Here is a 14,654-nt window from a genome sequence, read left to right as displayed (position 1 = left end):
CTGGGTCAGCCACTTGACCAATAATACTAATGGAGTTAGAGAAGGTAGCCTGCCCCTGAGATTACTCCAGCCTAAAACAATCATTCTTTGTTTTCAGAGTTAAGACAGTATTATTTGTCACTTAGTGTCCCTCCAACTAGAATCGACTTTGCTATCCCCAGAATCTCACTGCTTTTGCAGCAAAGGAGAAAATAAAGTCATTCCTGATCAGTGGCTGCAGACCATTACAAAACACATGTCACCTGAGCAGGAAACTGTGGACCTTTCATACTTTAGAAGACAAGTATAAAGATAGTATTATATACGTATAAATTTTCTGCCTTTTCAGTATGTTTTACATGAAGACGAAAAAGATCTGGGGAATAAAAAGAATGCTATATTCGTTAAATTTCAGTTTTTCTTTGACAGAATTCAAAAGAAAGTTTAAGGAGATCCTTTGAAATAAACGTTAAACAGCATATGTTTAATAATTGTTCAATGAATGCACCAATGCATTTGAGAAAACTCAGCATTTTATAATGACTTATACTATGCTAGGCTCAAAAGAGAATACTGACAAGGCTAAATATGGAACATTTTGTGAAGGAAATAAGAAAAATTCCACAGATCAAAGTGAGCAATCTAGTCATCATTTAAAGTGTTTCCTAATCAATCAGTTCTTTAACTATAACATATTCTTTATTATTTACTACTACTTCTTTAACTATGAACTAAGCTATTTGACCACAGCTGTCATTTTAACAAATAAGCATCCTTAAAAAGTTTTATTCTCACCATTCAAATTTTAAACCATTCAGAAAGCTTCACATTTAAGCTAACTGTAGTGGGTGATATATCAGATACCACCAGTCACCTGGTTGAACCAATCAGATGTAAGATAAAGGCAAAGCCAAATCAATCAATCCCACACACACATCCCAAATCTTATTAGGGTTCCCTTTAAATGAACTCAAATCTTTAAAATTAAAAAATACAGAGGCCGGCCCAGTGGCTCAGTGGTTAAGTGCGTGCTCCACTTCGGCAGCCCAGGGTTCACAGGTTCGGATCCTGGGTGCGCACCGATGCACCACTTGCCAAGCCACGCTGTGGCAGTGTCCCATATAAAGTAGAGGAAGACGGGCACAGATGTTAGCCCAGGGCCAATCTTCCTCAACAAAAAGAGGAGGAGTGGCACCGCATGTTAGCTCAGGGCTGATCTTCCTCAAAAAAATTTAAAAACAGATAATGTCATATCTAGAAAAACAATCATATAAAGCTACAACTTAGGATATTTATAGCTCTTCATGATGCATATTATCTTATTCATGAGTTAGTCTATGAACATAACACAGTTATGAGTAAGGTTTGAGTATATTAGACTATAAGTATATGAGTGAGTTAGTCTATAAACATAATCTTCACTATACAGTGAAGATAGTTATAGACAACTCACGAAGCTGGAATAAAAGCACCTACTTTTGCTTTATGACCGTCAACCAAGCAGTCATGACTATCTAAGACAACAACCATGGCTTAACTGAGAAGAACTTCCTGCTACTTGTATTTAAGATTTATATTTTGAATTTAGATGGACAGATATCATTTTCACTTCACTGATATTTTCTAAACCAGAGCAAATGGCAGTGTGATAGACTCTGGACCCAAGCTGTGATTCAATTATTACTAGGTCTAATGTTTTGGCTTAAAGACAATGGTAACAGTTAGTGAATAACCTAGTTAATAGAGAACACACCTCACCTTCCAGATAAAGATAAGAGCATGAATTATAATACCTCATCCTTCAAAATGACTCCAGCAAGAGATAAACTCTTATTATATACTAATATGCTATCTCTACAGAATAAAAAATAGGTACCAACTGAGTATATAGCTTGGTGCGATATGCTGTGAATTATTACTATAATAAATTTCTTCAGCAAGAAATTCACAAAAATATTTACTTCGATTAGTATTAAATCCTGACAAATAATGTTGGGTAAAAAATGATCCCAAAACCATGCTACTGCCACCAAAACACATTTTCCCTTTTTTTATCCTGCTCCATATTTTGATAGAGAGAACACCACTGGTGAAACTGCAGGGTGACCTTTGGGTGTTTGGCTACTTCTTTCATCTCCTCCTGAGCTTCAGGGATGCTCACTGGGACCACTTCTTCCTTCAGTAATGCAACATACCGTGGAGCCACTGGGTCAATAACCTGCAACAAACGCATCCTCGTGTTACAACATTCAGATATTTTTTAAAACTTCATAAATTAAATAATAGCACAGGAATAGTAACTGGCTTTCTTTGTTACTGCATTTACTAATTTTTGGGTTTACCTGCTAACTCTTTAACATTTAACTGTCAGGCAGAAAAAAGAAAAACAATTAGAAATGAAGACTACGTGAAGGATTTAGAGTTCCTTCCCAAGAACTACTGACAGGTGAAAAGAAACCAATTAGTTAAAGCAGAATATTGGAAATATTTTTAAAATAATTTTTAATTCTGGTATTAGAAGGTGAGGAAAAATTATCCTGTGGGGTTACATATGAATCCTACTGGTAAACGTGATACCCAATTTTGTACTGTTGGAGAAGTCCATTTTGAAGGAATATAGACATATGTGTTTTAGTATCATTTTCTATAATCAGTGTTAAGCAACATATCACCATCAAAAGCAAAATAGCATAGGTCACTATAATAAGGCAATTCTATAGATTAAAAGTATAAATAAGTTATTTCTACTGGTCTGCATGCTCTACATATAGATACCACTGTATTCCCAGTACCTAGCAAGGGTCTGGCACATATAGGTCATCAATAAATATTTGCAGATTAGCTGAATGAATGGTGGTACTCATTATGCTCTAACCTACTCTACCTTCAAAGCAATAGCAGCATCCCCTCTAGATCTGATGTATTTTTCTCACTTCACTGTTCAATTTAAAATTATCCATGATGACCAAGCACAACAGCAGTGTTTAGACACTAAACAAAGCATATGGAAGAAAACTGTAGACAGACGCAAATGTAGAGTTAAATAGGGAAGTAAAGTAACAGAAGTTATTTTTTTCCCATTGGAAGGATGCAGGAAATAGTGGTGTGGCTAATTAAACCTAGCTGGGTTTGTTTTGTTTTGTATTGGGTTTTTTGTTGTTGCCATTGTTCGGTTGGTTTTTTGGTTTGCTTTGATAGTATTTTTCAGCTTCTGAAAGGAATGATATTGTGGAAATTCTGAATGAACTCAGAGAAGAAACCATCCCCAGAGGGTCACTTATAAAAGTTTGAAAATCTATTTAACTTCCCCTTGTCTGCTACTCCTCATCTGCTATATGTCATAGTGGTACTAAATTCGTACCAGCCTCTCTCTAAATTTACTGTTTGATTCTTTCCTTCTTTGAGGTTGCAAGGTCATTCTTACTAGGTTAAGGATTCCTTCTTTCAGCTTCTATTAGGCTAATGATCACAGATTTCATTTGTGACTACTCAGTTCGGTATTTAAGCCAGTAACATACAATTTCTTTAAAGAAACGAAAACTAGACAACCCAACCCGAGAAACTTACTTCAGTTCACTGCAGCTCACTTTCTTCAACTGACAAAAAGAGTAAAAGACTGTTTCTTACACCTGACTAATTATAATAATCACTTAGGGTACTAGCTAGCACAAATTTCAGGCCACTTAACCCTAAGGATTTACAATTCTAATGGTCTTAAGTAAAGCCTGAAAGTCTATTTTTAACAAGCATTCCATAAGATGGTTAGGATCAGACAAGTTGGGGAAATCTTGGATTAAAAGATTTAAGAGGGTCCAGCCCGGTGGTGCAAGCGGTTAAGTGCGCGTGCTCCGCTGCGCCGGCCCAGGGTTCGCCGGTTCGGGACCCAGGCGCGCACCAATGCACTGCTTGTCAAGCCATGCTGTGGTGGCGTCCCATATAAAGTGGAGGAAGATAGGCATGGATGTTAGCCCAGGGCCAGTCTTCCTCAGCAAAAAGAGGAGGATTGGCAGATGTTAGCTCAGGGCCGACCTTCCTCACCAAAAAAAAAAAAAAAAAAAAAAAAGTCTCTTTCAGCTCTAAAACTGTACAATTCTAAAAATCTCTGGATCAGTGGTTTTCAAATTACTCCTAAAAGTCCTAAGGATTTCAAGAAGTTGCCCTAGTAGACACCAAGCAGAAGGGGAAGGATAGGCATGTGACTGAAGAGAACAGGATGCTAGACCCCTTAACACACCTCAACCAGAATACCTACCCTTTTATTTATCGGGGTTTACTGAAAAATTGTTCATGTGAAGGAAGACTTTCCTTATTTGGGGGGCAGGGAGAGAAGCCTCTACATACTTTAATTTACTAGCTGGGGACAGATGCAAAGAGGTTGGGATGAGAGTTGAGGGAAAAAATGTTATGTTATCATACCACTGAAACACTAACACAAATATTAAAATTAAAGCAGTAAATAAAGGTTGATGGAGGCAAATAATAGCTCTGCAACGAACATCTTAAAGCTGTGACTCTTCCGCCTTGACTGAAAAGTTTAAATCTTAACACTTACATAAAACCAAGAAGAAAATCAGTGAGGTTTATGTAGAGTAAGCTATTGAAATGTCTCCTACTAGTATCAAGGTAGATTTTTTAATGTAACTATATATATTCCATTTAATTACGATACAAAAAAATTATGTACTAGTTTCCTATCAAGATGAAAAGTCAGGCTAAGAAAACAAAGATCATAGTATTTTCAGAGGGATATTGAGATTGTTAACCACTCCACATCTCATTGTCCCCTTCATCTATTTCTCCCTTCTCTTCTTTACGATGTATAATATACCCTGTAAATAAAGCTCTTTCTCCAAAGAAGCATGTAATTAAAGAGCTCTAGCTAATGTGGAGTTAATCCCCTTGTCTTCTGGCAGAAGATGCTTTTAAAAAACTGCTAGGGGCCGGCCCGGTGGCGCAAGCGGTTAAGTGCGCGCGCTCCGCTGCGGCGGCCCGGGGTTCGCTGGTTCGGATCCCGGGCGCGCACCGACGCACTGCTTGGTAAGCCATGCTGTGGCGGCGTCCCATACAAAGTGGAGGAGGATGGGCAGGGATGTTAGCCCAGGGCCGTCTTCCTCAGCAAAAAAAGAGGAGGATTGGCGGATGTTAGCTCAGGGCTGATCTCCTCACAAAAAAAAAAAAAAAAAAAAAAACTGCTAAGCTACTAAGAGTGGAAGAGAGTCCAAGGAATGATGTTTTAGCTCTGTGCTTAATGATTACTTCACAGTGCCATGGCGTTAAATTCAGTTCACTGATGCTTCACTTAAATTTTATTTGCAGAGTTTGGAAAGAAAGAGCAAGCTACAAAGTAACAAAGCAGTAATTAGAGATCCAATGCGACATGAATCCTAAACAAGAGATCTGCACCTCAAGGGTCAGAGGGAATGAGAAAGTTAAGGAAGTGTAGGGAGATGGCAGGAAGGCCAGCAATAGAAAAAAAAAATGTACATGATCAGAACGAGTTCCTTTTTACTACCAATCAAAATTTTAAACTGTACTTTGTTTTTAAGATGGTGCTTAATGATGAAAGATCCCACAGACTGAGGGATAAACAAAGCAGACTGAAAAACAGTCATCTCCTTTCATTCCCTCCCACATCCCCACTAGAAAGACATGGAGTGCCTGGTTTTGTTTAAAGGCACAAATCCAGAAGAATCAGTAGAATAGGAGAGGAAATAACAGCAACAAAATTCTGGAAGCTGAGAAACATATGGAAACCCCTCTCTGCTCCATACAATCAGGCAACTAACTCTCCCCTACCCCCACAAAAGAATGGAAGTTTACTCTGTGAAAAAGAGGGTGTCTAGATTCCAGCAGACACTGGAAACAGCTGAAGGTGAGGGTCCTGCACTGAGACAAGGGGATGAAGTGAATGTAAGATCCTGGAGGTAAAGGCTCCCAGCAGTCTTCCCCCTTTGGGATCCAAAGCCCTGGCAGTCAGGCCTTCACACTTCAGGCAGGTGATTAAAAGAAACTCCTCTGGAAAAACTGCCTAATCCAAGAGATAAAATATAAAGTTTCTGACATGGAGGTTCTCCACCTAACTGGCCCAGTCAGGTCATCCTACAGTGAAGCTCAGTTGACAAGCCCAACTCTTCCTCTTAGGCTTCCAATCACTCTTTTAGTTCCCATGATGAACATGAGCAGATAACCAAGGGTAACCAAACATATGAAAGAAAAACCAAAATAAACAACCTACAGGAAAGAGATGTTACAAGAAAAAAAATATTATTAATGTTAATATTATAACCATGAAACAGGAACAGGAAGTTATTTTGAAAATTCAGAGAACAAAAGAGAAATCTTGGAAAAACAACAGGATGAATGAAAAACTCAACAGAACGGTGGGTGGAAAGATAAAGTTGAGTAGATCTACCAGAAAGTAGAGCCAAAAGATGAGACGGAAAATAAGAGAAAAAATAAAATTAGAGGACCAGTCCAGGAGGCTCAACATCTGCTCAAAAAGAGTTCCAAAGAGAAGAAAGCGTAGTAGAGAAAAAACAAAGAAAGAACAAGAAAGAATTCAAGAAAATTTCCCAGAACTAAAGGAATGAGTTTCCACACTGGAAGTTACATGTTCTTCCAATGGATAGGGATGAAAACAGACCCATACCAAAGCACATCATCATGAAATTTCAAAGTGAAAAAACAGGTCATATACAAGGATGGTCTCAAAAATCTTAGTCATCCCAGGTCCCTTCTCAGGGAACTACCAAGGGATACAGTAGAGCAAACTAAGAAGGTAATAAAAAGAGAAGAAAGATCCAAGAACCAGATGATCTACTGCAGAACAAAAGCAAAAGGAATTCCCAAGACGATGATGAAGACTGACCTGGGAAGACAGCTGTGGCTTTAGAAGTTAACAGGCTACTAATCTAGATCAGATCAGAGCAGCACAGAAGGCTCCGGCAGACATGTCTCCAAGATGAAACTGAAAAAAAACCTGAGGTGTGTGAACATTCTGGTAGGAAATTTTGACAACTTTTGGAGAGTTTAAGACAGAATCAGAAAACTAAACAAATTAAAGGGAGAGAGGGATGATCAACTATAAGAAAACTAACAAGTTACGAGAAAAAGTTAAGAGACTTAAAATCCTCATCTTCCACTGTGGGAAGTCAACTGACAATGCCTAAAACTAAAAAATCAACAAGTAGCAATACACGTATCTCATTTAGATATATGGGCAATAAATACCAAAAGAATTACCAAAAAGAGCTGAAAATTATTTCTCTAGGGAGATATAATGGAAGGAAAGAAGATACAAGAATATGCTGTAATCTTAACAGACCCTATGGAACTGAGTATAGTGAAATAATTCATATATTTGAGCTAAGTGTACATGTATAATTTTATTAAAACTTAAAACCTTTAAAAATTGGATTATTAAAGTACACCAATGTTAACTTCACCTGTAAATTCCACTTGTATTTATTTTTAGTAACTGCAGCAACAGAAAGAACCAGTTAATATTCCTTTACGTATCGAAAAACTGACTGAACACAAAAGACTAAATAAAATAAATTCAAGACACATGCAAGACAAACAACTATTTCTTGAGGCAAGGCATCAGCACAATCAAGCAGCAATACCAAAAAAGAATGTACAGAACACAATCACAGAAACCATAGTTTAAAACACGGCATTTTAACGATTTGCCTTATTATAGTGTCTAAGCATCTGCTTCTAATTAGTAATTAACAATGTCAATATGCAGTATTCCTCATTTGATTTTCATTTAAGAAACAGTTAAAAAAAAAAAAAGCTAGATTCAGTAAGACACAGGAATTATAATTAATGAACCTTCGATACAACTCAATGAAATAACGTTAACTTTAAAACTCTCATGTCCTCTCAGTACACAAGGGAACAGTAGAATGAAGTTAGCCAAATCTTCCCTTTGCCACTAAGAAAAGCAGAGGACTTTTTTTTTTAAACTAGGAATAATGCATTTTCAACGAGTTTGTATAAGCAAGTCTTTTATATAAATGTGATTGTGCTTCAAAGCTGTATAACATCTCAGGTTATAACATGTAATATGCTCAAAGCTACGTGCTAAGTAAGGCAAATAAAAGCATTAAGTAATACCTTCTTACAGAGAGCTCGCAGCTTGAAAGCAGAAAAATGAAATGCAGAGCGTTCATAAAAGATTTAAGGAAAAAACTGTTACCATTCCCCATAACTCCAAGTTTGTTTGTTTTAATCATTGTTATTTCTTTGGTATAGTTAATAGGCTTAATGCTCTTTACATGTTAAAAAAGGAAAACATTCCATTTTCCTGAAGTCTGCAAAATGGTAATACTATTCATGAAATTTTCTCTACCATGAGCACACTAATGAATTCTACATGTATTATATTATTCAGGAGTTAGGCATGAGAAAGGAGGACCAAGAGTCAAAACATATACCTTTTTGTTAAATGCCCAAATTTTGTCCCATTCCATGTTCACAACTGAACGTGAGGAGCCCTAGAAAAACAATAATAAAATGACTTAAAGGGCAAGAAGTATTAACAGAACAGTTTCTTTGACTTAAGCATATAAGAAAAGATAAATCCAATAAATACTTGCAAGTTTACTTCCATTGGAATATAACACTTAATATGTACAAACTAATCTGGTTACCCTGAATAGTTGGAGTCAACAGTCATATTTCACTGGGTAAAAATACTACAGCTGCCTCTGTCCAACCCTAGCTTAGGAGTTTAGGACAGTCTCAATTTTCCACTATTACAAACAATGCTAACTATATTCCTTTTTTAAAAAATCATTCTGGGGCTGGCCCAGGGGCACAAGTGGTTAAGTGCGCGCACTCCACTTTGGCGGCCCGGGGTTCGCAGGTTCGGATCCCGGGCACGTACCGATGCACCACTTGGTAAGCCATGCTGTGGCAGCGTCCCATATAAAGTAGAGGAAGATGGGCAGGGATGTTAGCTCAGGGCCACTCTTCCTCAAGAAAAAGGGGGAGGACTGGCATCGGATGTTAGCTCAGGGCTAATCCTCCTCACAAAAAAAAAAAAAAAAAAACCATTCTGATCTTGCATTATAAGGAACAAATGAGGAATAGGAAGAACAACAGAAATAATTAAGATTAAAGGGATAATGGGCCGGCCCCGTGGCTTGGCGGTTAGGTGCGTGCGCTCCGCTGCTGGCGGCCCGGGTTCGGATCCCGGGCGCACACGGACGCGCTGCTTCTCCGGCCATGCTGAGGCCGTATCCCACATACAGCAACTAGAAGAATGTGCAGCTGTGACATACAACTATCTACTGGGGCTTTGGGGAAAAAATAAATAAAAATTATTAAAAAAAAAAAAAAAGATTAAAGGGATATTAATAGACACTCGAAAATTCAAACAGAGAAGCTGGAAAAGAAACTCTAATTCACCTGAGCAGCAATAAACTGTTTCAGCCCTTCAACTGTCATCCCTCTTCTAAGGACACCACGAACCGTAGGAAATCTTGGGTCATCCCTGGGAAATAGAGAAATTTTTAAGTACCAAGGTTTTTTTAATGTGTAGATGCAGAGAGTACAAAATACCTTAATGAATAATAAATTAGTCATGTGTCACATGATGATGTTTCGGTCAACAATGGACCACATATATGATGGAGGTCCCACTTGATTAGTACCATATAGCCCAGTCTATACCATCTAGGTTTGTGTAAGTACACTCTACGATGTTCTCACAATGACGAAATCGCCTAACAACACATTTCTCAGAACATTTCCCTGTCGTCAAGCAACACATGACTGTATATACAGCTTGTTAAATATCAGGACTAAGAGCCGGTTATACTGACTGAATAGATAACAATACCAGTGAGCCCAAGCTCATGGAAGAGGAAAACTGCTTGGCAGTCAAGTACTGCTCAGTAAAATAAATGCACTACTAGAAACAGTAAAAAGCACTTTTGAAAAAAGACACAAAAGTGACATCTTGAAATAGGGAAAATCCAAGCATTAAAACATTCTTGCTTTTTTTTTTTTTTTGTGAGGAAGATTGGCCCTGAGCGAACATCTGCCAATCCTCCTCTTTTTGCTGAGGAAGACTGGCCCTGGGCTAACATCCATGCCCATCTTCCTCCACTTTCTATGGGACGCCGCCACAGCATGGCCGGACAAGTGGTGCCTCGGTGCGCGCCTGGGATCTGAACCAGCGAGCCCCGGGCCGCCACAGCGGAGTGCGCACACCCAACCAATTGCACCACCGGGCCAGCCCCTCTTGCTTTTTATTTAACAAACATTCATGATCCCTATTCTACATGTGACCATGAGAATCAGATGAGAGATGGTATCATGTCATCAACATATGAATATACTTTATAAAGCCTTTTGGGTTGGAAAAATATGCATGTTGGTTATTAATATTCTGCAGATTTGCAAACTTCAGTAAGTTTGCAATAATACCCTTTGTATGGGGTGCAAGATAAACTTGCCTTTTGTCAAATTCAGCTCCAGAGTAAAACAATATAAAACACATATTATTCAACAAATACTTAACATATGTCACCATTGTATGATGACATATAAATTAGCATACACATTCTTGTTAATTCAGGTAAAAAAACAGACTTATAAACATGGTAACCCATCTGAACAGGTTTCAATGACACATGGCTACAAAATCACTTTAATTTTTATATTCATCTTTCTCATGGAAATCCCATATAGGTTATTAACATGATACAGAGATTTTCAAACTTTTTCTAGGTGCTGAATCCTCTAGGCAACTGCTCCATAAGGTGGGTCTTCACCACCAAGGCAGAGACCATTTATGTGTTCACCTCAACTCAGGGCATTTTGGCCTTCCTGGGACCCAGGTAAAAAGAAAAACCTGTGAGCCTCAGCAGAGTGTGGAGAGTGGTAACCAGATCTATGAAGGACCAGACAGGCACAGCCACGTTTCTATTGGATGAAATAAGGACCAGGACCAGAAACCCTCCAGGTCTCCCATTCCACCTCCTCCCATCCATCCTCCCCACCCCTCAAAGTAGTTTAAAAATCACCGATATATCGCGTCCTTACTTCCTTTCAAATATAGGTAACAGTAAACATACCATCCATCTACTAGTCCTTCGTTGACAAACCATGTGAGTTTTCTTTTGGACAGCACTGTGTTGTTGAGATTGAGCCTACTATATTCCCAAATATATGGTTTTCTTATGCCTAAAGCTTCAATAATCCAATAAAACTGTTCATCTCTGTCATGGTATTCTGTTGTTCTCAGGGCATGTGTAACACCTTCAATGCTGTCAACTATGGGGCAGGCAAAATCATACGTCGGATAAACACTAGAAAAAAAAGGAATGTTTTGAATATCAACATGAAGCATTTTACCTTTCCATCTTAGATAAGGCATTATAAGCAGTAATACTAACTTGAAATATAATTCTTCACAAGTTAGGAACCTTATCAGTCTTTGAAGACAATGAATCAGTTACCCACTTAATATTCAAACAAAGAAAAAAAAAGCAAATTTGCAATTTAATAGACAATTGGGTATCGGCATAGCAAATTCTACAGGCATATTTCTGTAATGGCCAATGTATATCATGGTAGGAAGCAATAAACAATATACATAATAATTTTGAGGGAATTTAGCTTTTCAATATCTTAATACTGCACTCAAGTAAATCCCTAAGCTTAACACTTTGTAATTAAATGCATTCAAGAAGAATAGTGTTTCCTCCTCTGACGAGTAAAAGAGAAGAAAATTACTAAGTTAATTAAAACTTCATTTAAGATAGAATAGTCTTGAAAACAATTTCTGCCTAAAATAATGTACACAACACACACAAAATTTTAATTTCAAAAAAATACACAAATCAATGTTACCTCGATAAAAAAATAAATAAAAATAAAAGATATATTATTGCATTATACCTTCTAATTTCTAAGACACAACTTCATTAAAATGCTACTGCATTATGCTTTGCAATTATTTGATACTGAAAACGTGTATCCAAATTTGCTTTCCCAAATGTATTCCAAGTATTTGCTTGGTAAAACAAGGAGCAATCACCCTGTTAAAAATGAAGGAAATACATATACCCATGCAACCACACACATAAGTGTTTGTCTATATACAGACACACACATCTACATCCACAAGTTTAAAGAAAGTCACATTAGCTAACTAGGCAATCATTTACATTCACCAATCTCTTCAGAAGTTATAATTCAGCATTTGTATGTAGTAGGCTTCTTCAAAGTATAAGAAAATATATTCTATGGTTACTTTATAAAGTAAATTAATGGCAGGTAGGAGGGTAATCATTTAAAGAAAAAAATACGTTATCCAGAAAACTAACTGAAACTAGAAAAAAAAACATGATACTTTATTGTATTGTTCATATTTCTGTAAATTTTCAATTCTATCACATTTATGTCCAGCAGAACCAAAGTTTATAAGAGGAAGAAAAGTATCTTCATCTAAGGATACACACTACAGTATAATAAGTAATCAATACATATAAAAAGCAACTTTAGGCAGATTTGGTGACTTTTACAGTCATTGAGTGATCTTAGAAATAACCTAGTATAATCCAAATTGATAGGTGAGTAAACAGCCCCTGACAGGCTACATGCTTTACCGAAGGCCAGTTAATCTGTGGATGAACAAAGATCCAGGTCTCTTGACTATTCAGCACCTACTCCACGTTAACAGAGAGCATCAAAGCAAAATCACAGTAAGCCACCTAGCATAATGAAAGAGATACACTTACTTGTATTTATTTCCAGTTCTTGGGTGTGGCTGAATTTTGCAGCGATAAAGCGTCGGGTCCCTCATGCACCCATTGTTACTACTCATGTCAATTTTTGCACGCAAACAACAGGACTGACCAAGCTGGCTTCCTTTTTTCATTTCTTCCCACATTTGTAGATTCTTCTCAATAGCTATAAAATGATAGTTATATTACGGTTTATTTAACGTATTACTAACCTGGTTGAATTCAAATTATTTTAATAGTCCTGTAATTTGATACAAAATTTCATGTTCCCGTTTTATATTATAAGCACACTCTGTTAGTTTAAAAGTACTGTAATAGTTCCAATATCTGGCACCAAGAGTAAATGCATCGTTTTTTCAATGAAGAAGTCTCACAAAACACTTAGGAAATGTACTCTATAAATGTTTTAGAAGAAGTCAAGTCAATATATTCCACTGATGCAGTACTGATTAAGGGTAAGAGTGGAAGTATGAGGCCTCGAGGTTTCTCCATCCAGTGTTTTCCATTTTCCCATCATGACACAACAGGCCCCCACCCCTCAATTTAACACTATGCCTGTGAAGCAGAAGCAGTCTGTTCTTTTGCCGCCTCACGCCCAGGGGACAGACCGGCTTGGCCTGGCCCATGGGGCCCACAGGCGTCGGCGCTGCAGCCCGTGCCCGTCTGAAGAACACGGCTCGGGCTGAGAGCCTGAGCCCGTGGGCTCCCTGAAAGCCCCTTCGGTCATTCCAGTGGAAAGCAGGATACTCTTGGACCCAAGAAAATGAGACAACAGAAAACAGATAGTGATATAAGTTTAATCCCAGAAAAAAGAACTCTATATCCCAAGTGACTATGGTCCTACCTATGTCAGAACATTGAAAACCTACCCCACACGGACAAAAAAGAACTGTTAAGGATTCTCTGTGGAAACTACTGAAGATATGATGGACACTCTACCGACCCTCGAAGAATCAAGTTAGGTCTAAAAGTCCAGTTGTTAACTATCTTTGAAAATGTAAAAAACTTAAAAAAAGAAAGCAAGAAAGAAAAGAAAGACTTCTGTAACAATTTGAATTTACTATACTTCCCAAATGTGACACTCAAGATTTAAATATACTAGTGTGGAAGTTCTGACAACATAATTACAGAATGAAAATAGTCCAATTCAGAAGCTCAGGGGACAAGTAATGAATAAGAAAGACATGCTTTTTTGTCAAGTGATATTTCAGAGATATAGGGTAGTTTGTTGTTTTTAGTGCCAGTGAGTGGATTCTGACCCCTGGTGACCCTGTGGACAGCAGAGTGGAACCCTGCCCAGTCTTTTTGTGCCATCCTCTCCCCTTCCAGCACTATATCAGACAATGCTCCACCACTAGTCATAGTTTTTTGTGTTTTTACTGAGGAAGACTGGCCCTAAGCTAACATCTGTGCCCACGTTCCTCCACTTTATATGGGACACCACCACAGCATGGCTTGAAGAACAGTGCATAGGTCCGCGACCGGGATCCGATCCTGAGAACCCCAGGCCGCCGAAGCAGAGCACACAAACTTAACCACTACACCTCCCAGCTGGTCCCTACTCATAGGGTTTTCATGACCAATTTTTTCGGAAGTGGGTGGCCAGGTCCTTCTTCCTAGTCTGTCTTAGTCTGGAAGCTCCACTGAAACCTGTCCACCATGGGTGACCCTGCTGGTATTTGAAATCCCAGTGACATAGCTTTCAGCATCCCAGCAACAAACAGCCGCCATAGTATGACAATCAACAGATGGGTGGTGTGGTTCCCTGAGAGGAAATGAACCTGGGGCCAAGGCAGTGAGAGTGCCAAATCTTAACGACTAGACCACCAATATAGGGTAGTACCAAGCTTATATATTATATTCACATTTACGGACATGCTGAAAGGAAGATTTGGGTACTAATAACATTAT

General features: G+C 38.2%; 1 protein-coding gene across 1 annotated transcript in view; it reads right to left on the bottom strand.

The window, feature by feature from the left end:
* EPRS1 (glutamyl-prolyl-tRNA synthetase 1) overlaps positions 1 to 14,654 on the bottom strand; it is a 65,846-nt gene that overhangs the window by 35,302 nt on the left and 15,890 nt on the right. Inside the window, exons 9-13 of the mRNA XM_058533688.1 lie at positions 12,738 to 12,909; positions 11,070 to 11,303; positions 9,397 to 9,481; positions 8,421 to 8,480; positions 2,087 to 2,197 (exon numbers count right to left, since the gene is read on the bottom strand). Of these exons, the coding sequence (XP_058389671.1) occupies positions 2,087 to 2,197; positions 8,421 to 8,480; positions 9,397 to 9,481; positions 11,070 to 11,303; positions 12,738 to 12,909 (662 nt within the window). The remainder of the gene's footprint in view (positions 1 to 2,086; positions 2,198 to 8,420; positions 8,481 to 9,396; positions 9,482 to 11,069; positions 11,304 to 12,737; positions 12,910 to 14,654) is intronic.

Source organism: Diceros bicornis, chromosome 38 (assembly GCF_020826845.1).
Source record: "Diceros bicornis minor isolate mBicDic1 chromosome 38, mDicBic1.mat.cur, whole genome shotgun sequence".
In the NCBI taxonomy this organism is placed as follows: domain Eukaryota; kingdom Metazoa; phylum Chordata; class Mammalia; order Perissodactyla; family Rhinocerotidae; genus Diceros; species Diceros bicornis.
The sequence above is the reverse complement of the archived record's forward strand: the minus strand, read 5'-3'. Positions and strand labels throughout refer to the sequence as shown.